General features: G+C 52.4%; 2 protein-coding genes across 4 annotated transcripts in view; both read right to left on the reverse strand.

The window, feature by feature from the left end:
* Positions 1-492: 492 nt before the first annotated feature.
* Positions 493-1,877, reverse strand: CUNH11orf96 (chromosome unknown C11orf96 homolog). Its single transcript, XM_005139339.4, is given in 1 exon segment — positions 493-1,877. A coding segment is annotated over 1 exon segment (729 nt). The 5' UTR covers positions 1,821-1,877; the 3' UTR covers positions 493-1,091.
* A 16,883-nt stretch (positions 1,878-18,760) lies between these two features.
* Positions 18,761-20,109, reverse strand: part of Alkbh3 (alkB homolog 3, alpha-ketoglutarate dependent dioxygenase) — a 31,273-nt gene continuing 29,924 nt past the window's right edge. For all 3 annotated transcript variants that reach the window (XM_013122148.3, XM_005064551.4, XM_013122141.3), the window contains exons 9-10: positions 19,664-19,762; positions 18,761-19,127 (exon numbers count right to left, since the gene is read on the reverse strand). In XM_013122148.3, coding sequence (XP_012977602.1) covers positions 19,035-19,127; positions 19,664-19,762 — 192 coding nt within the window. In that variant the 3' untranslated portion in view covers positions 18,761-19,034. The remainder of the gene's footprint in view (positions 19,128-19,663; positions 19,763-20,109) is intronic.

The following is a 20,109-nucleotide window of genomic DNA, read 5'->3' on the forward strand; positions in this document are numbered from 1 at the left end:
CCTGCCGGGACAGAGAATGCGCACCCACACACTCGCCCTTCCTCGGCTCAAACAACCCAGCAGGACTTTTCCCATTGTTGGTTTGGATTCTGTCCCCTGCGGTCTCCCAGCACTCCTCACAAAGAAGCCATCGCCAGGAAAGGGCAGAGAGTGGTATCCTAAGTGCTAGGTGACTGGACATCCCTGGGAGGTCAGCTGCACAGAGAAGAGCGCTCTCCATCCTCAGAGCACCACCCTCGCCTCTCATACTACGCGGAGAGCAGACCAGGGTGTCAGGAGCACCCTGGGCCGAGGGGTGGTGGTGGTGGTGGTGGTGGTGGTGGTGGGGACTTGGGTAGGCAGGTGTACCGGAGGTGTAGCCTCAATCTGGAGACGGAAGTTTACTGGATTACCCCCACTTGGCCCTCCCTGCCCCTTCCTCATCCACATTTCCTCCTTCTCTGCCTTCCAAACCGGACCCCTAAGGTTCAAGAAGTCCAAAGGCCGGAGAAGTGCACTGTGTAAATATATTGGCTTTATTTGTGTCCAATCGGACGCCTCACAGACAACATCCAGGTAAAAAGACCGTTAAATAAAACGCCTTCAGCTATTGCAATGCAAAAATAAATATCAATCCTTCGGCTGCAGCAGCAGGCGCGCTGCGCCCCAAGTCCCCTCGGCCAGCCCAACATTTATAAAAAGTGTTCAGCGAGAGTGTCGGCGTGAGTGTGAACGGGTGTGCGCTGGGAGTGGGGCACAGTGGAGCGGTGTGCACAATCGGAGTTGCAAACCAAAGGCCTTGCAGCGGCGACCCCCTGCCCGCGGCAAGCCGACTCGGAGCGGCCCACCTCCCGCACACACTCACAGCAGAGTTCGTACTGGGAAAGAGTTAAAAAATAAACATTTACAAGGGCAAAGAAAGCGACTCCCCTCCCTGGCGTCCCCGAACGGGCTCCGGGGCCCAGGCGTGTCCGCGGCCGGGCAAGAGTCAGAGCGAGCGAGAGGTGCGGGTCCCCGTAGTCGGGGCCGCCTGGGGGCGCGGGTCCCCTCCAGGTGCGCCCGCTGCTCCCCGGCGCGTGGCGGCGGAGCGAATCCCCAAGCCCGCTGCCTCCTCACAGGGCCGAGTCGGAGTCGCTGGAGTCCAGGCTGTTCCTTAGTTTGCAGCTGCCGAGCGGCTCCCTCTGCAGCGACAGGCTCTGTGTGCTGCGGCGCAGGCACTCCAAGCTCTGCAGGAACGACTTCTTGGCTTTCTCCTCCTCCATCGGGGACACCCCCTCCTCCTCCACCTCCTGGATCTCGTCGAAGGTCACCGGCTGCGTCTTGAAGCGGGACTGGCGCGGCCGCCGCAGCCGGCCCTTGCCCTTGGGCAGCTTGGCGGGCCGCACGGGCTGCGGGAACTCGTCGGCCAGGCACACGAAGTGCGGCATCACCGCTTGGTAGCTGGAGCAGATGCCCATGAGCTCGCCGGGCTTGGCGGCAGCCATGGCACCGTCGGCGGCTTCGGGGCCGGGAGACGGCGGGGCGCCCGGGCTCTCCGGGGGCGGCCGCGGCTCCGGGGTCCCCCGGGAGGCGGCAGCCTGAGGCTCTCCGGACGGGGAATCCAAATCTGCTGCGGGGTGGCGGCGGGCCTCGCTGGCCCGAGCCGACGCTGCTGGGGAGGGATGGCGGGCGGGCGGGCCCGTCGGGGGGCGCGGGGCTGTGCTGCTCTGCTCGGCGGCGCTGCGAGAGGCTTCCTGCCGCCTCTGTCACTGTTGCCGTGTGCCCCGCGGCGGCCCGACTCGCCGCTTATATAGCCCGCCTCTGCCCACACGACTGCAAGCTCGGATGACAGCGAATGCCATTTAAAGCGTGCGCGCCCCGCGCTCTTCCGCCTGACGTCGCCCTCCCCGCCACTCTGGGAAAATAACGGCCCCTTCCCCGGCCCCGCCCGCCGGGCCCCGCCAGCCACGCTCCGGAAGGCGCGCCGCGCCTGCTGCGGTCCACCCAGCGCGAGCACCAGCTGCTCCGGGACCCTGCTACCACTGTCGGTCCTGGGACACCCTCAGCCCCAAGTCTGCACCAACCCGAGTGGCCACAGGGTTTCAGGTCGCGCCGCCCCCTCCCCTCTCCCCGACCCCAGCTCCAGTCACTCCGGGGTCGCAGACTCTTCTGCCGGGTAGGGTGCTAGGAGCACTGACCACAGGGCAGCTGCTGGCTCTCCTGCCTGTCTCCGCAGCCAGGGTGCCCAACTCTCCTGAGCTGCTGAGCTCCCAGAAATGGGAGGGCTTCTGAAACACTACCATCCCCTCCCCAAGAGCCTAACAGCGCGCGCGCGCGTGCACACACACACACACAGAGGCGCTCACGAACGAATACAAACACACCCCATTATACCACTCCCGTTCTTCACTACGTGCTTATCTCCTCACTCTTCCCACCCCAAGTCCCTCCGGCACCCCCATTCATGAACGCAGAGTGGCACTTGGATAGGGCACTAGCAACAATAATAATAGCTCCCATCTGGAACACTCTGCCAGAGCCAGCCAGCGAGCTCCCTGTACATACATTATCTTGTTCATCCTCCTAACAGCCGAGTGGGATAATTAGTATTCCTTCAATTTCACATGAGAAAGGGGAGGCTGGGAAGGGATAATTAACTAGTCCACTAGAAACGGATGGAACCGGGTGGGGTGGGCTCCAGAGCACAACACTAAGAGTAGCATTCTCAAGACAAATCCGACCAGTGAGTGACCCAAGACCTTGGAAAGAAGGTTCACAGGGCAGCGCTTGCTCATGGCCCAGGGTCCCAGGAGATAACTCTGTGAGCCCTTCCTTGACCAGGGTGCCCATAGCCTCTGACAACAGAGGATATCAGTGGGGTTTGGCTTTCCTGTGTATGCACTCACCAGAGGCCTATTGAGAATTTGTGTGAGAACTCAAGAACTAAAGGGGAGCAATGGTAAAAGAGTCCTTGAACACAGGGTGGTGGTAAACACCTGCAATCTCAGCCCTTGGGAGATGGAGGCCAGAGGATCAGGAATTCAGAGTCAGCCTGGGCTACATGAGAGCTTGTCAAGAGAGGGAGAGAGAAGAAGAAGGAGCCCATAGCTTCCATGGTAAAAGTTGCCTTCTAGTTGGAGGAGGGCCGGAAAATGTCAACAAGAGCAGGTGGCTTGATGGAAATGCAGAGGGAGAGGTGTGCCGAGCTGGTTACCAGGAGAGAGAGGCTTCTCCAAGTGGGTGGCACTTTGTCGGCACCTGATAGACAATGACAGTACTGCTAAGCACTCCAAATGCACTAGGGCTAGTCTGGTTATGCATCAACTCATGCCAACGATGCCATGCTATCTCCTCAGCAACCTTGGGGAGCCAGAACCACTAACTGGCTGTGGCTCCCAAGCATTCACTCTTACTGATCACACTGGTGGGGGGTGCCAAGGCAGGAAGAAAGTGTTTGGGCATCAGGACCCTTGGCACAAGTTACTAAGGCAACAACAATAAGATCGGTGAGTACAGTGACCACAGGGCAGCCTGTGTGACTGAATAAGAGAAGACGATGAGATTGGGAACAGTTTCTTAAGGTCTTGAGGCCATGCCATAGAAATAGAATTTCATCACCAGGGCATCAGTAAGGTATTGAAGGGATTTCCTCCAACTGATGTGTTTCAGAACTCACTCTAGATATTGTGAGGAGAGACATGTGGGAAGCAGGGAACTATCTTAGGTTCAAGCCACTAAAGCTTAGGGCCAAGGCTGTAGACATGCAGGAATTTGTTTCGATTTGTGATTTCTCTGAAGATGGGGTGCGGGGCAGGTCATAGGGATCGGGCTAGCTTCTAAGCATTTGGTTCCAGCAAGCATTCAAGGGTACTGTCGACTATCAGAAGAAGGGGTAGAATCTGCCAGCTGCCCATCAAAACTCATTGGCTGCCTGGGGGAGACTTGAAATTATGTCAGATTAAAAAAATTGTATCAGGTGAAAGAACAAAATCAGTTCACATAATCTTAAAACTTGAGACCACTGTTCTTTGCATTGCCTTTAACAGAGCTGCTTAGTAATGCTTGAATATCAATATGGGTACCAGGAAGGGAAAGCTGTCCCAGATGAATGCCTTCAAATAGTAATGTTGGCTTTAACAGCTACTGGGGAGTGGAAAGCCAGGGACCTTTTGTTATGACTAGGGAGTGAAATGCTTATCACTGACATCACGTGTGGTAATTTGGAAGTCAGACCAAATGCCTACTGTGCCTATGTAATTCAAGAAAGATGGTTGGGAAGAGAAAAGAAAATCCATTTGCATGTGTTGGCTGCTTGGTGCTGCTTTTAGCAAGATATTACAAGAAAGACATTGGCTGGCTTGCAAGAAGAGACAGGCAGAAATAGAGTCCAGAAAACTGATGTCCTTGGAGTTGGAAAAGCCATTTAGACATTCAAAGGGGCAGTGATCAGACCATGGACTCGAGCCTCTTACAGCCTGCCTGATAAGCTAAAGATTAAGGCTTCAAAATCACCATCCACGTCTGTCATTTCAGATGTCCAGGGGGTGACTTTCATTGTAAAATAGTGAAAAGTGGTGGGCTGGGCCAGAAAGTCAGTACCTGTCAGGAAAGGGGTTCTGGGTGTGGCTAATGGTCACATGGAGAATCAGATAAGCCTGAAGCCAGCTAAAGTTCTGGAGGAGCTGGTGTCATCAACAAAGTTGCAAGCCTGGTCTATGGGAGCCCAAGATGGACTGGATGTTCTGGATGGAGAGTGACCAGGCAATAAACTGTCAGTTTGGTCAGTGGTCAAGGATACAGAGGGCAATGGGGTCATCCATACAGAGTTTCCTCCAATGGTTTCAGAGAGTAGGCTTGGGCAGAACCCTCTAGCTACCCACACAGCTAGGTCACATTCCTCAATGTCTCCCATAGCAGGGGGTCACTCAGCTGAGCTGCCATCTGTAGGATGTGGGCAGCAACACTACTTCACTTCTACCGCATCTGTCCAAGAGGAAATGCCTTCTGTGGCTTTTCTCTCCCTCTGGCTGGAACAATGAAGAGACCACAGGAAATTCATGTTACGGACAGCAGTACCACCATTGATGTGGATCCCTCAAAGGTTCCGTGGAGCTGAGCTAGCTACTAGCTTGAACTTTCCTCACAGCCACGAGAAAACAACTGCATATTTTAAAGCGATTCTAATTGACAGGCATTGTCCTAAGAGAGTCATGAAACATTCAAGTGGGGATGTCAAGCAGGGATGGGCTTAGGGGAAGCCTGTGGGGTTGAGGTGAAGGTTTTGGGATTTATCAAGGCCATCAACACTGGAGACATGGGAAAAGACTCACTTTTCAGACAGAGGGCTGGGACAGGCCTCCACTAGAAGGGCTGGGGTGATAAGTCAGCAGTAAATGGCTTGCTATGCAAACCGGAAACTTCCACACAACTCATGTAAAGAAGCTGGGTGCATACAGGACCTGGCTGGGAAGAAATTTAGCCTACAGCTGGGCGTGGTAGCATCTGCTTGCAATCTCAGGACTGGGAAGGGGGAGACAGGCAGATGCCTGGGGTTCACTGGCCAGTCAGCCCTAGGGGAGTGTCAGGTCAGTGAGAGACCCTGTCTAAAAACAATCAACTAAAACAAAACAGGGTAGATGGCTCCTGAGTAACCATGGCTACCGCATGAGCTCCAGACCAATGAGAGAGTCCGAGAGAAAATGTCAGAATCTCACGCGACGAGGACCCAGAGGCCCATCCATCCTAGCCTGGCTCCACCAGAACCTGCTGTACAGCACGAGACAAGCCACCTGGTGTGAAGCAAGCCGTCCCTGCTCACCTTCCTCAGGGGTGAGTCACCCTACCCGCTTTTACTTTGCCATGGACCGATCTCCATCTTGGACCTCTTCCTATTTGTTGTCTGTATTGCTTCTCTTTTTCTCACTGGGTGTTCAGCGCTGGCCCCTGCCTTTCTCTGGCACTTGGGACAGAGCTGGCACACAAAAGGGTACACAGGTCTTTTTTGAAATGGACTACCACCGTGATCAGCGTTTCCTGTGGCTCCCAGCAGGCCATGCTGTCTTTGCCAAGCCTTCCTTTCTAACAGGAAGTTCTTCTGGCTCCAAGTTCCCAGCCAGGGGCAGCTGCCCTGGACTATCCCTCTCGACTCTCAGATGGGGATTTCCTGGCGCGGGGCAATGGAAATAGGGAGAGAGGTTTGTGCTTCACTGTAAGCAGCCCAAATTAGCCATCAGTTCATCCTCCTTGCCTGGGGACTGCTCAAAATAGAGGGTGGAGAGATGGAATTTTCCCTCAAAAAAAAAAAAAAGAGGGCTGCAGTGTGGCTCAGTGGTAGTTTTTGCCTACCATGCTTAAGCTACTGAACTCCAGCACCCCTAACAAATGGCAACAAAGAAGAATGCAGCCATCTGAGTTCCCACCTCACCTGGTCACCTGTCCCGCACTGTCCCAACTCATCCACAACTACCCCAACCTCAGGGTGCCACAAGGACAAGCCCCTCTATAGGCAGCCTTTCTGCACCTCCCCCCACCCACAAGTGCCAGCCAAGGGTTACTGTCATGCAGCTGTATTCTAGGTCCTGCTCGGCCACGGACTTGTTCTTGGCTTCTCACCTGGAAAGCCCGAGTGAAGTCTGGAGTCAATGGTCCAAGTGTAGGCAGCATCTCAGAGAGCCAACACTGGTTAGCATGAAGGCAAAGCCCCCTTTGCCTTTAGGATCTCATGCTGGGTCTTCCCAGTGTCCCGACTTAGTGGAGGATATGCCAGGGATCTGGGAATCCCCTACTCCACAGGGCATCTGGAGCTCAGTGTCTGTGTCTCCCTGCCTGACTCACAGCTTAAAGTCATAAGCCACGGTGAGTTGAAGTCAGGTTTTGAGGTGGAATCCTGGTGTTGGGCTGTATATTGCATCCTGCTGCCCATGCCCATGTGGGGACATCAACCCATTATTTAACATATCCCCAGCTATCCATCCTCCACAGGTAAAAGGACCAATGCCTTGTTTGTTCAGTTGGTTTGTTTTTAAGTTTTCAATAATTGGGTCCGTGTATTGGTGTGTGTGTGTGTGTGTGTGTGTGTGTGTGTGTGTGTGTGTGTGTGTGTGTGTCGGGAGTTACTCCTCAGGGCCCTCCACCTTTCTTTCTCCACCTGCCCTGCCCTGGAATTATAAACATGTACCTCCATGCCCAGCCGTTTTTTAACATGGATTGGTCCCAGGTTCTCATCTTGTGGGGCCAGCACTTCACTGGCTGAGCTCTCTCTCTCCAGACCATCTTGGTTTTTTGATACAGGATCTCTTGCTTAGAGCCTGCTGTAGCCAAGGATGACCTTGAACTCCCGATCCTCCAGCCTCTGTTTCCCAAGTGCTAGGATTACAGGCATGCCACCACACCCGGCAAAGCCTTCTGCTCTGTCATGAACATGGCGAGGTGGGCAAACCTGGGGCGGGGCTGCATAAGGGGCTGTTCAGGCACTGGGTCCCTGCTGCCCACTGGGCTGTTTGTGGAGGCTGGGAGCTGAGGTCTGGGACACTGTCCAGTTTACACATGCTCTTGCCTGGATGCTCTGGGGGTGGGGGTGGCCATTAAAGAGGAGGCAGGATAGTCATCTGCTTATCAGGGCTGCAGCCCAGGGTATAGAGGGTCACAGCAATGTGCTCGGTTGACTATATACCATGTGCAGACTCTGGGCCAGCTGTGTTCAGTGCATCACTCTCTGGACTCCTCTGAGGAGTCCTAGCACCATACCTGCTTTACAAGTGGGACCAGGGGAGATTGGTATATTTCCAGGGCCACCCAAGTCTTGAAACAGGAACTCAAGTCAGGTAGGCCTGCCTCACTCAGGAACATGCTCAGTTTACCCCAGCCCGTCCTAGCCACGGTCCTCTGTTGACAGAAAAACACGAGGCCAGAAGTCAGATGTCTGGGCCGTGGCCTTGAACCTATCATACTTCCCATTACCTGTCTCTGAGTTGCAGGGTCCCCTCTATGCGATGAGGCAGCCACTCCTGAATTCTCTGGACCCGTCTAGGTCTGGAGTCTTTGAGGGAGGATGCAGGGATAAGGAGAGCCATTTGCAAGAAGTAAGTGCTTTTTCTCAGGCTGGAGTGGCCAACAGGCCAGACTGTGGCTGAGGGAGAAGGCCCTGTCCACAGAGAGCAGATGGAGTAAGAAGATGACAGCCCACACCATCTTCTCCATTGTCCCTACCCACGCTTTGGTTTTTGGGCAGAGTCAGGCTTTTAGAAAGCTGTCAATTCTATGCCCATCACTCTGCTTCCCAGGATGCCCTAGTGGTAGAGAGCAGGATGTGGGGGTATCTCAGGAAGCCAAAGCTTCCCAGGCCCTGAAGGACAACATTGCAGCCAGGAGAAGAGGATGAGGGTGACAGCTCTTGGGTCCCTCCCCAGATTCAGGTAAGTGTCAGGTCCCTCCTAGTGGCTCCTGAACTACCCTGGCACAGATCTACTGTCAGCCATAGCTTTGGCAAGCTGCTACATTCCCTCCACCCCCAGCTCACTCTGATGTCTTCCCAGAATGGGTCTCAGGGACCTAAGTACTCAATGAGAGGTGACATTTCAGATGGGTTGTCGTCTGGGTCAGTCTGTACTTTGGGATTTTTCTAACCCAGCCACTGTGTGTGTGTGTGTGTGTGTGTATGTGTGTGTGTATGTGTATGTGTGTGTGTATGTGTGTGTATGTGTGTGTGTGTATGTGTGTGTATGTGTGTGTGTATGTGTGTGTGTATGTGTGTGTGTATGTGTGTGTGTGTATGTGTGTGTGTGTGTTCTATGTGTATATGTACTTGTGTGTGTGCATGTTTGTGTTTGTGTGTGTCTGTATATATGTGCTGTCTGTGTGCTTGTGTGTATAATGTGAATGGGACATAGGAGGGAAGGGGAGCAGACAAGCGACAGACAGGCTTTTTTGGATGGCCGTGTCTCCCCTGTCACACCCTCCTCTCCCACTGGTGCTCACTTCACCTGCAGCAGGCCCTTGGCACAAAGCCCATGACTTCAGCATCCTACCAACTGCTTCTCTTCACTCAGAATTAGCACTTGTCTGGAACAATTGGGAGCCTAAAAAGTGCCTCAATAATTTGGCTGAAGGGTTGCCATGACGATACTCAGCAAGCTCCAAGAGGGGCTATCCGTGTGCACTGAGCAGGGAACAGGCAAAAGAGAGAGGCAGAGAGGCACAGAGGTTCAGAAGAGTGGGGAGGAGCTAGGGAGGCCCCAGGGAAGGCCTCAGGTCAGCCCCCAGTCTCCAGTGGTCCTTTGCAACAAGCACACTCTAATCTGGGCTGCACTGTCCCTTCAGCAATGGTACACCAGCTGCTGACAGGCTGCAGGCTAGCATGCAGGGCTGCTCCCATCAGGAGCCTGGGGTTGGGAGTTGGACATTCTTACGAGTCCATGCAGTGAGTCCAGGAGACCCCCCTGAAAATCATGTCCAGCCTATGGTTCCAAAATGCTTGTGGGAGAAATGAGAGTTCACATCCCTGCTAAGGGCCTCTTCCCACCACAGTTCCCCACCGCAGCTCCAGGTCTCCAGACTTCCCACCCATCTGGGAATCAGGGATAAAGTGCTACACATTCTTGAACTTTGCAACATACTTTCTCCTTTGCCATATCAGCAAGGCAAGGCTATCTTCTTCGTTATCTTCTGAAATGAAGCCAGAGAAGCCCAGAGAGGAGAGGAGAGGAGATCAAGGCCACACACACACAGCAGGCTGGGTAGAGTGAAGGGTAGAGCCTCGCCCTGGGACTTTACCCCAAACTCCACGTGGCGAGATCCAACTGAAGAGAGGAGAGGAGGGACACAGGTGGGAAGCAGCAGGCCTTGCTTTGGAAGATGCTTGGCTGTCAGCAAACTAATCAGAGGGCAGTTGGAGCCAGGACCACAAAGGCAGACTGTCAGAGCCTCTCCCAGGCAGAATCAAGTCCCTGTTGCCCACGACAGCCTTGATGACAGAGGTGTCTTCAGCTCACAGCTGTCTCAAGCATGGAGGTGCAGACATAGAGGGCCTAGTAGACACCAGTGAACAGGGCTTTCATGTGGCCTTATTACTGGGTCACAGCACAGAGATGAGCAGAAGCACTGAAGACCACCTCCCTGCCTGTCCCGATTCCAGTGCTTGCTAGAAGGTTCTCACTACCCTGAGCTTGTGAAGCCTCATGCCTGTTCCACCCCTGTAGGGGGGCATTTATAGGGATCAAATTAGGTAATTTATAAGAACACGCTGCAGTGAAACCTGGGCTCTTATCAAGGGTGCACATCTTAATGGAGTCTACAAATTGGGGTTGGAAAGATGCCTTGCTGTATTATATGCTAGGCTGCCCCCGAGAGGAGACACTTACTTGGTCAGCCTGTTCTTAGCTGCTGGCACATCCTGGGGGCCCAGATAGTCCCCCCTTTGGTTCTGCTCAGACTGTGGACACCAGAAGAGTCTGCTGTGGTAGGTCCCTGAACTTTCAGGATATAGGGTGTATTGGAGGGTGGGGCCACTCTTAGAGCACCCAGCTGGAGAGGGCCATTCCTGAAGTGGAAGGTATACTCCTCTCATTCTCCAGGCAGGAGTGGCTGCCACTGCTCTAGGCAACCCACTGGAAAGAAGCAGAATGAGGTTTTCCTGCGCATTGATCTCAGCTCCAATGCCAGCGCACAGCGGTGTGTGCCTGTCATGTCCCCAGACATCTACTCTCCCAGGTGAGGGATATTATTCTCCCTCCACCCCCAGAGATGGAAGAAACTTTCCACAGGCTACACAGCTAGGCAGAGGTGGGGCTGGGGCTTGAAACTGGATCTGTGAATCCCAAAGGTCTTATCCACATGGTGACATCTGGGCCTGCCCAGGGAGGGTGTCTGTGTAAGGTGAGGTGGAAAAGGAGCTGGCTGGGCCTAGGGGAGGTTCTAGAATCTCAACTGTCAATCAGGTGACAGTAATTTTCTCATAGCAAGAATGAGTGTTCATGGTGCAGTTTGTGGAGATTTAGGACTGGAGGAGAAGGATACACAACCTCCATGCCCACTCCTGCTTTCCCATGCAACAGGAAAGGGCACAACGTTTACTCACAGTCAACACTAGCAGACAGTCACCTGGTAGACAGCCCTGGGGACATCAGACAACAAACTCAGGTGGGACAGTAGGCTCTTGGGGTAGTGCACCTGCAACTACTCCATCTGAGGAAACTGAGGCCCAAGATAGAAAAAGCTATGCTCAGGAGCCAGAGACAGGAGATCACACAGTCAGTTTCTGCAGCTGGGTCACAGGCCTGATTTCTCATTGTCTGTTCTGTAGACAGTATCTGCCCTGTTGACTACAGCACTGTACTGTTCCCTGCCTAAATGGGGACAAATCCAGTCTTGGACTGGATTAAGGATAAGGCGGGAGAGAGCTCTGGCTGCTGTACTGTGACAGAATGTTCTCCAGTGTCTTCCTATCAGAGCTGTTCCTCCCCAGTCTCTGCCACTATCTTTCTTCCTCTGTGGGAACACTCGGGTTTAGTCCTCTCATCACTTTCCCTCTCCTGATGTCCCTGATGTGCCTCCCCATCCTGTGGCCACCCCAGTCTCTCAGCAGACTGGGTCCTAGACTTGCCTATGCAGCAGCTGGTCTATGAAGATGAGCCCTCCCCCAGAGCCCCACAGGCTCCGCCCACCACGCCCCAGGTATGGGGGCGTGGCATCCTTTCCTCCATAGCACTCACTGGTCCACAGAAGCAAGAGCTGCCTGGAAGGAGTACTTTCTAGAAGCAGGCCTTAAGGTACCTCCCACCCAAGGACTAGGCAGACAACCTGTGGGGGCTCTTAGGGTCAAATCACATCAATCCTGATAAGAATATATTCCTAAAATGCCCCCAAGTCCTCAGAGGCTCCCCATCACCAAGCACCTACCCAGTCAGCTTTCTGCCCTCTCCAGGTCCGTATCAGTGTCTCATCATCTCACCCAGCTTAACACTCCCCACACATGGGTCTTCTGGACACAAGCTACCAAGGGCTCTTCCCTGCTCCTGAGCGTTGAGCTGCTGAACTTTGCCGACTCTACCTCCCCATTCCCCAAGCGCCTCCTCTACCAGGAAGCTCTCTCTGACCACCACCCCACATTTATGCTGCCTGTTCTGCCAGCCGCTGCAGCACTCCCCAGAAGGGCTCCACGTTTTGGCCCACTTCTGTGGTTCTTCAGTGTGTCTTGGTTTCACAGCAAATGACACAAAATAGAACAATGGCCATCCTAACTCTGGCTGGGATGGACTGAGGCCCCAAGGCTAGGTGCAAGGCTGTGCTAAAGCAGGTTTTTGAGAATACTGAGTGTGGGACTTGGCACACCGCTGGAATTAACTTCTTCAGACAGGCTCAAATCCCGTGGGAGAGGACAAGCAGGTGGGTAGACCTTTCTGGAAACTACTTGCATTATATATTCAGGGCCTTAGAAAAACCACAGCCTTCTCTGTGTTTGAATTGTTAAAAATTCATTCTAAGAAGCGACTGCAGATATGCTCAGAGGTTTGGTTGCAGGGAGGCTGCATAGCTGTGCTAGATTTCTTCAGTTGTAAAGTGGAGATAAAAATAGCACCTTGGGTTCTGGGGAGATGGCTCAGTGCTGGGGAAGACAGCATGGGGTTCCTTAGGCAAAGGGCACCCAGCCTAGTTTAATCAGCAAGCTTCAGACCAACCAATGACAGACCTTGATAAAAAAAATCAAGGACTCATGAGGAATGAAACCAGAAGTTGACCTCTAGCCTTTGCACACATTGTATACATGTGTGCCTACACGAACATATACCCATATACATATGACTGCTGTGAGGGTAAGTCAAGGGTTAACATGTGTAAAGCATGTGACCCGCATGAACACACACACACACACACACACACACACACAGCACCTCACCTATGTAAGTGAGGCATTAACACGGGTGCCAGGTGCACCTACCCTCCCTGCTATTGTTGTGTTTGAATTAAAGTCTCAATGAGGCCAACATTTAGGTTGTTAGCTGTGCCACTATCCTGCTTCCCAATGTCCATCCTCACAGTTTCCAAATCAGAAGTGCCCAGTTGTAAAGACAGCGCCAGGATCTATATATTCCATACATTACTACCGTATGAGAACCACATATCCCACATACTACCATCCCCCATACCATGCGGCCACTCAACAATGCTAACATCTCACAAACCAAGGAACAAGGCTGAATTCACTGTAAAGTACACAGATGTTCAGAAAAAATTACAGTGAAATGTAGGCTTGCCTTCTCCAGTTATGAAGTTACAAAGTGATTTTCTTTTATCTTTTTAACTTCTTCAAAAGAACACACACTCCTTTTGAGGTAAGAATGGGGAAAAATAATTTTGTAAAAGAAAATACAAACTACCTTAGTTTGCTTCCATTTGTAGTGAGAGACTGTGTCTCTGTCTTATCTGTCCACCACCACATCTGACAGTCTCTAGACATAAAAGCCCAATCATGAACAGAGCTCTAGCCTGGCGGTCTTGTTGCATCTGCCAGGCCAAGGCACTCGGTATAGGGTATAGAAAAGGTGTGCCAGCAAGGAGACAATGTGGGGGTTGGGGTACATTTGTTCTGTACTAGTCAGTGTGTGACCTGTTTGGGGGGGCTGGCAGATGTCAAAGGGTGACCTTAGGGGGAGAAGACAGGGGGATCCTGGGCTCCAGCCGCAGGTGCGCATTAGATCAGTCACCTGGGGAGCATGTGGACGAGCGGTCCAGGGCCAGCTGAGCATCAGCACTAGGCCACTTTGGCACCTGAGAGCTTGGCTGTCTGAGGGGGGTTTAAGTGCAGTCAGATCTTAATATGATTAGCCCCACAATTCTCATTCTGGCCATTCTCTGGAAAACCCCCACCCCCAACCTTGATGACTCCAACAGCAGCACATGCAGAGTCGGGGGAACACCAGGGAATGGGCAGGGTCAGAGGGTATGTTTCAGTCAGAAAGGGACCGCCCACCCAACACAAGGGTCAAGGCTTGGGTTAGGAGGGCATGTGAAATGTACTTCGGGGAATTGTATTACTAAACATGCTACTGTTAGGCACGTAACATGTCTGATGTCAAGACCCTTTCAAGACCCCGAAGAGGAGGCTGCTAGAGTGTCCACCTCATAGCTGAGGAGACTGAGGCATGGAGGCTGGTTAGCTAGTTGCTCCTAGGTAACTCTGGAAGGGTTGAGCTGGGACACGAGCCCAAGTGTGACTCGGATCGATACTCTCTCTACCTCAAGAACTCTGCAGTGGTTTGTTCTATCAAGAGATGGATGCTGGAATGGGGCTTGGGGTATCAAGTTACTCCCTAATTCTGCCCTTGCAGGCAGCACTGTGGCGGAGAGGCATGTTACCCTGCAAGGTGAAATGGAGCCACGTGGCTGGTGCCCCACACCGTCGGCACCAATTCTTGCAGGGCTGCCTCAGAGGCACAGTGCCCCGTGGGGGCTGCTCCGAGTTCGTTCACTAGGTAACTGGGAGTGGCGACTGAAACCTGCCACATCCCGTGCTGCCCCATTCCCTGGGTGCCTGGAGATGGTGTGCTTCATGCCTCAGCCTTCTATTCAGTGGGGACAGTGCTCTCTAACCTATGCTGGCAAGACGGGTGCCACCAGGAGAATACATTTGCAAGAGCTCATAGCTCTGGCTCACCTCGCCTCGGTGACTTGGAGTTTCTCCTTCCCTCTCCCTGACAGTGAGGGGAGGCTGAAGGCTAAGGTTCTGGGAAAAAAACTGAGAGCCAAGAGGCAGCATCCCGAGAGGCTCCTGAGAGAGCCCCTGGCCTTCTGTGAGGTTCTCTCCTCTCTAGTCTTGCCTGGGTAGTCCTGCGGTGGGAATATCCCTGGGTCGTTTGGGGAACCCGAGGATACTATCCACAAACCATCCCACAGTCGCTCCTCATGCAGGGAGGATACAACCTTCTTCTCAGAACGGCTCTCACAGAAGCCTTTCTCCCCGCATGTAAGTGTGGAGCTGACGGTGAGGCTGGCTCCGGATGGAGCCCGGGAAAGGTGGAGCGCCTCCCCTTTCAGCCTCTTAGAAGGGCGAGGTATTGCGTGCTCCGGTTGGGGACCCTGGGAGGCAGCAAGCTCGTCACCGACACCCACAGCACGCCCACAGCCTTCCTGCGGTGGGAGGCTAATTGCATCCCTGGTCACGCGGCTTTCCAGCACTCGCGTGGCCCACCGCTTATTCCAGCCTGCACCCAGAGTGTTCACAGTATGCCGACGGCAAGGAGCAGTAGCCCCAGGAGCTCGGCTGGCTGTCACCCGCCTCTGCCGTTGCGCAGACATGCTACCTCCTCTGGGCTTCACTTTCCATGGGTACAGCAAATGAACAACTCACGGGATTGCTTTTACTCAAGTCTGATGGAATGTGTCAGCAGCATACTCACTCTTTGGGCTCCCTTCCCCTTTCAGACTACAGGGTTTGTCTACAGAACCAAACCAATAGGTCAGACTGAGGACCTAGGTACTGCTTGAACAGTGACAAATCCATACACCTACAGGGCACATGGGAAGGGACTGTCCCTATGCTGAGTGACATCATCATTCCCCCTAAGGAGAATGACAGCCACAAAAGTCATCCTTATGATGCCACACACATTCTGCCAGCTCAAAGGGGGGGTCCTGGAGAAGTCTGGTTTCTGTTGTACTGGCTACAAGTACTGTCCGCCTTACCTGTTTCCTAGTTGGGTTCTCTCAAACTGCCCAAGCCCCAAATTATACAAAGACACCCTAGCCCAACACTAGGTTCTGATCATAGGCAGGGGAATGTTTTTGTAACAGCCCAGGCATGGGACTACTTACTAGCCCAGTTGGGGGCGGCACCATTAGTGTTCTGCCCTGATAAACATTGGAGTCATTTGCCTACCAGATCCAGGTCTCCTATCTAAGAATGGATGCTAGTGGCTTACATCTGCAGGTGTGTGTGTATGTGTGTGTGTGTGTGTGTGTGTGTGTGTGTGTGTGTGTGTGTGTGTGTGTGTGTGTGTTTCAGAAGAGAAAACTGGGAACTCCGGGGAAGGGGCAGTTGTGAACTAGTCCCTTGGTGGGAGCTTGTAGGTGGAATCATGTATAAGGATTTAAACAAACAGAATGCATCACTATGGAAACAACTGGTTTTTTCAAAGGAACCGTTAAAAAATAAAGTAGTCAAGACTTCAGATTCAACACTCCAAGTGTTTATGACCAGAAAAGGCAAAGTGGGTCTTAGATACTCTGCAGCCAAGAACAAGCTGCCAGAATTCAAGGAAGAAATATTCCCAGCAGAGCAGGAACCCATCATCTGTCAGGCTTTCCCCTTGAGCCCTCAGAGGGGAGCATGCTGCTCACTGCAGGCCTACTTAACCCTTTCAGGGGTGTTATGACATGAGTCAGCAGCCTGGGCCCTTTACTGATGGGATCCAGACAGACCTGCCACACACCAGAGCAGAGTCAAGGCATCGGAGGTAGAGAAGGCAGTCGAGAGGACATTCACGTGTGAGCTGGGCTAGTGGATCTGGACCACAGCAGGAGCCCATTTCCGCACTGAGTGTCACACTGTTCTCTCAAGTGCCTGATTTCTGGGGTAAAGCCCGCGCACCTGCTGTCTGGAGAAAAGATGCTGTTACGATGCCTCACACTTAGTTTGGACATCATCAGGGTTCCCTCCCGCATGTACTCAAGAGATGACAGAAGAAACATAGGGGAAATCTGTGAAAGTTCTGGGGCATATATGCTTGGCTATGGTTAGTAACCACTTGTGAGGGAGGTTCCCAAGACTGTTTCTACATTCACTGCACCCAGCCCCAGCCAAAATGAGCTTAATGACATTGCGAGTTCAGCGGGCCACAGCTTCTGACAAGATGCTCATGCTAGCTGAGGAGAAATGGGATGCAGGCACCCGCCCTGATGCACAAGAAATCAGGGAACACACAGGTGGCCTGCAGCTGGGTATGGCCAGCTCTGCTGGAGCAAGGGCCTCAGAGGATTCCACCTCAGTACTGCAGGGATGAGAAAGGGACAGCTTTGGAACCAGCCTTTGAAATCCGTCTCTGCCACCGTAAGTCCCACTAAAATACCTCTTAGGGACTCAGACTCAGCTTCCTGTGTCCACAGCAAAATTATTATGGGGAAGATGAGTGGCAATAGAAATTCATAGAACAGGGCTTGCAGGCAACCAAAGCTCACAGAGGGCAACTAAAACAAAACCTGTTTCTCATGCTCAGCTGCATATTGACTAGCTCTGTGTTTTGTGTCAGCAAACAACTTTGCCTCAGTTCTGACAGGGCACCAAAACTCTCTAGTTCTGGTCTATGGCAAGAACCAGCTTGACACTTCAGAAGGCACCGGTCGGGTCGCATATGGGAGTCTACAGTACTGACAAGAAACAGCAGCTGTGACCTCTGCTCTTTGCCTTTTAAACCCAGGTGGAGGCCCAGCCTGTGTGGTTGGACAGGATGGTGTTGAGTATAGAGTGTGAAGCTGCCCTGGGGCAGGAAGAGATATGCCCCTGCAATGAGGATGGGGTGGCTGGAAGACCTGGAGCCACCAGCCAGTCTTTATAAGGAAGGGAGGAGGAATTTCCAGGCTCAGTGATCAAACTCCTAATCCAAGCCGAGTATACCAGGTTCTCTTAGCTTTCACTGGAGAATGACTGGGAAATAGAGGGCTTAGGCTCTGGTGATTCACACCGCCTCCCAGGAAGGCTTAGTAAGATGCGATGCTCAAATTCTAATATAGCCTTTAGAATTCCTTACAAAAGGATCTATATACATTTTAAAGAACCAGACTCTGACACAAGGAAGTGGGGAGCTTGTGGGGAGTACAGTCTGGCCAGGCGAGCTCCATCTGAGCCCTGAGTACGCTTGCCGGCCTCTGGCACCTTTCCATGTCACGGGGACCATCCATGGGAAGGAAACAGGATAAAAACCAAGACAGTAAATTTTCCTCCCAGGACAAGAGAAACTCTAACCCTGTGTCCTACTTTCATCCTCCGACACTCTTCCTTGGGGCTTGAGTTAATCGGGTACATTGCTCCTAAGCCTAGGTCAAGGAGTCATGTGTTTTTATGATGCAAAAAGGGGCAGCAACCCCATTCTGTTTTGGAAACCTTGGTGACATCACAGGCTAACCCTGAACTTGGTCAGCCAGTAAAAGGAACACTGAGTCAGAAGAGCCTTAGTCACAGGCTTCTGAAATCTAAGGTAGAAGAACCATGAGGTCATCCAGGCTAGTCCCTGCAGGACTGCTCAGATTCTATCTGGCTCGGGTTTAAATGACTCAAGGAATTCCCTAGGGGAAGCTAATCTATTGGAACAGCTGTTACTAACAGGGCATTTGCTGTTCTTCAACCAAAATTTCAGCCTGATTTCCTGACATCCAGTTATCCCTTGTTTCCAGGAGACAGCACTGTCTTTCCAGGTAGGACTGCCTAGGGTGTAGGCAGGAGCAGGCTGCCTTTTCTTTATTCAGAGGCCTGTAGCCCAAGTGTGCCCCAGGAAGACTGACAGCTGGGAGATTCAGCTGAATAAACAGTGTCCCTGAACACACAGCTTTCCCTTACAATAACACATAAGCCAAGATGTTAAGGAGTCAAGGAAGACTTCAACAAAGCCCAGAGAAGCTACCTCTGTTTGGGTTTCAGCAGCTGTCTGCCTGTGGCAGGCTCCAGAGTCACTGACATGTATTTATATCTCCATTTTGCTAACGTCATAAGGAGCAAACATGTTCAGATCTTCCCCAGAGGCACAAGGCCATTTGTATTTCTTCAAATTAAAGGGGGGAGGGCAGGAGGAAAAGAGCGGATGGACCAAATCATCTGTGAGCTGTCACAGCAGTGTTTAATCTGCCTAATGATAACCCTTGATTTAGAGATTTGTCTCAAAGTAACGGTGCCCTTAGTAAACATGGTGGCAACATGAAGTGCAGGTGGCTCTCATTCAGGACAAGGACCGGGGAGGCAGACCCCACAATTTCCAAACAGCCACCATCAGGAGAGTACAAGGAGCAGCCTCTAAAAGTGCTTCCAAGAGCGGGGGAGGGGCTGCTAGGCCATCAGCCCCCACCTCAGTGGCCAACTTTGCAGACACATCCCATCACCTGGATGCTCCTCTGGGGTCTGGATAAATGGTCCGAAAGGTTAGGTTTACTCTCGGTTCTCTGGAGTGGTATTCCTTGGGCACTCGGTGCTAAATGGAAACATTAATAGTTGTCCAGCATAAATATACGTGCATTTTTTAAACTTCAACATGATTTACAACTTATTTATGAAGATATGGAAATACTCCCATTTTATCCCTGTCTAAATGAGTAGCACCCAGGGTTCTACAGGCCCGCTGGAAACGGTCTCCTCTGAAACCAAATTCCCCAATCCCAGCAGCCTGTTGCTCTGCTCTAAATGCCTGTATCTAATGTGACCACACCCCGCTGACCTGGAATAGCTGTGGTGCTGTGAGGCCCAAGATGGCAGCCTGAGATTTTTACAAGTCAATTAGTGCAGTGGCTAAGGGCAGCATGGGCGTGGACACATCCATCGCTACAAGAACTTCAATCAGAAACCTCTGCTGAGAGTCTGTTTTGACTGACTCCTGGCCTATGACATCACTGCTACTTGCTCGGCATAAGCACTCGCTTCCCTCCTTATGAGCACTTTGAAATGACTGCTCCTTAGGCAGGGCAGAAGCTGCCTCCAGAGAGGGACTCAGTAGTACTTTCAAGTCCTCACCTGCCAGTCCGCTTGTGTGGCTCCTTCCATGATTAGCAAGGTCCCGTGATCCAGTGGTATCTTCACTCTTTCCACGTATGTATAGTCTCCGTTCTCTTCCTAGAAGACAGCAGCAGCCCCGCTGAAGTTTTTGTTCATATGGTCAAGAAGCAAGAGAACCTGGAGGCAGTCAGCCCTCAGCCAGGCGGTGGGAGCTTGCAGAATGCTCTGTCGCTTGGCAGCCTCGCTGGCCTTAAACCAGCTATTTTACCTCTCTATTAATATACTTATTTGTAACATGGGGATAAGGGTAAAAGTAGTAGTATCTGCTACACAGGGCCGATCTGTGCCTCAGGTGATGTGTGTAAATGACGTGGGATCAGCAAGAGGAAGAACTGTGAAGAGTTAGTGTGGTTACTGTTCCTCAGAGAAGCCCGCCCTGATCTAGGAGAAGGTCATGACTCACC

This window comes from Mesocricetus auratus, unplaced genomic scaffold, assembly GCF_017639785.1.
Source record: "Mesocricetus auratus isolate SY011 unplaced genomic scaffold, BCM_Maur_2.0 Super-Scaffold_100004, whole genome shotgun sequence".
NCBI classification, from domain to species: domain Eukaryota; kingdom Metazoa; phylum Chordata; class Mammalia; order Rodentia; family Cricetidae; genus Mesocricetus; species Mesocricetus auratus.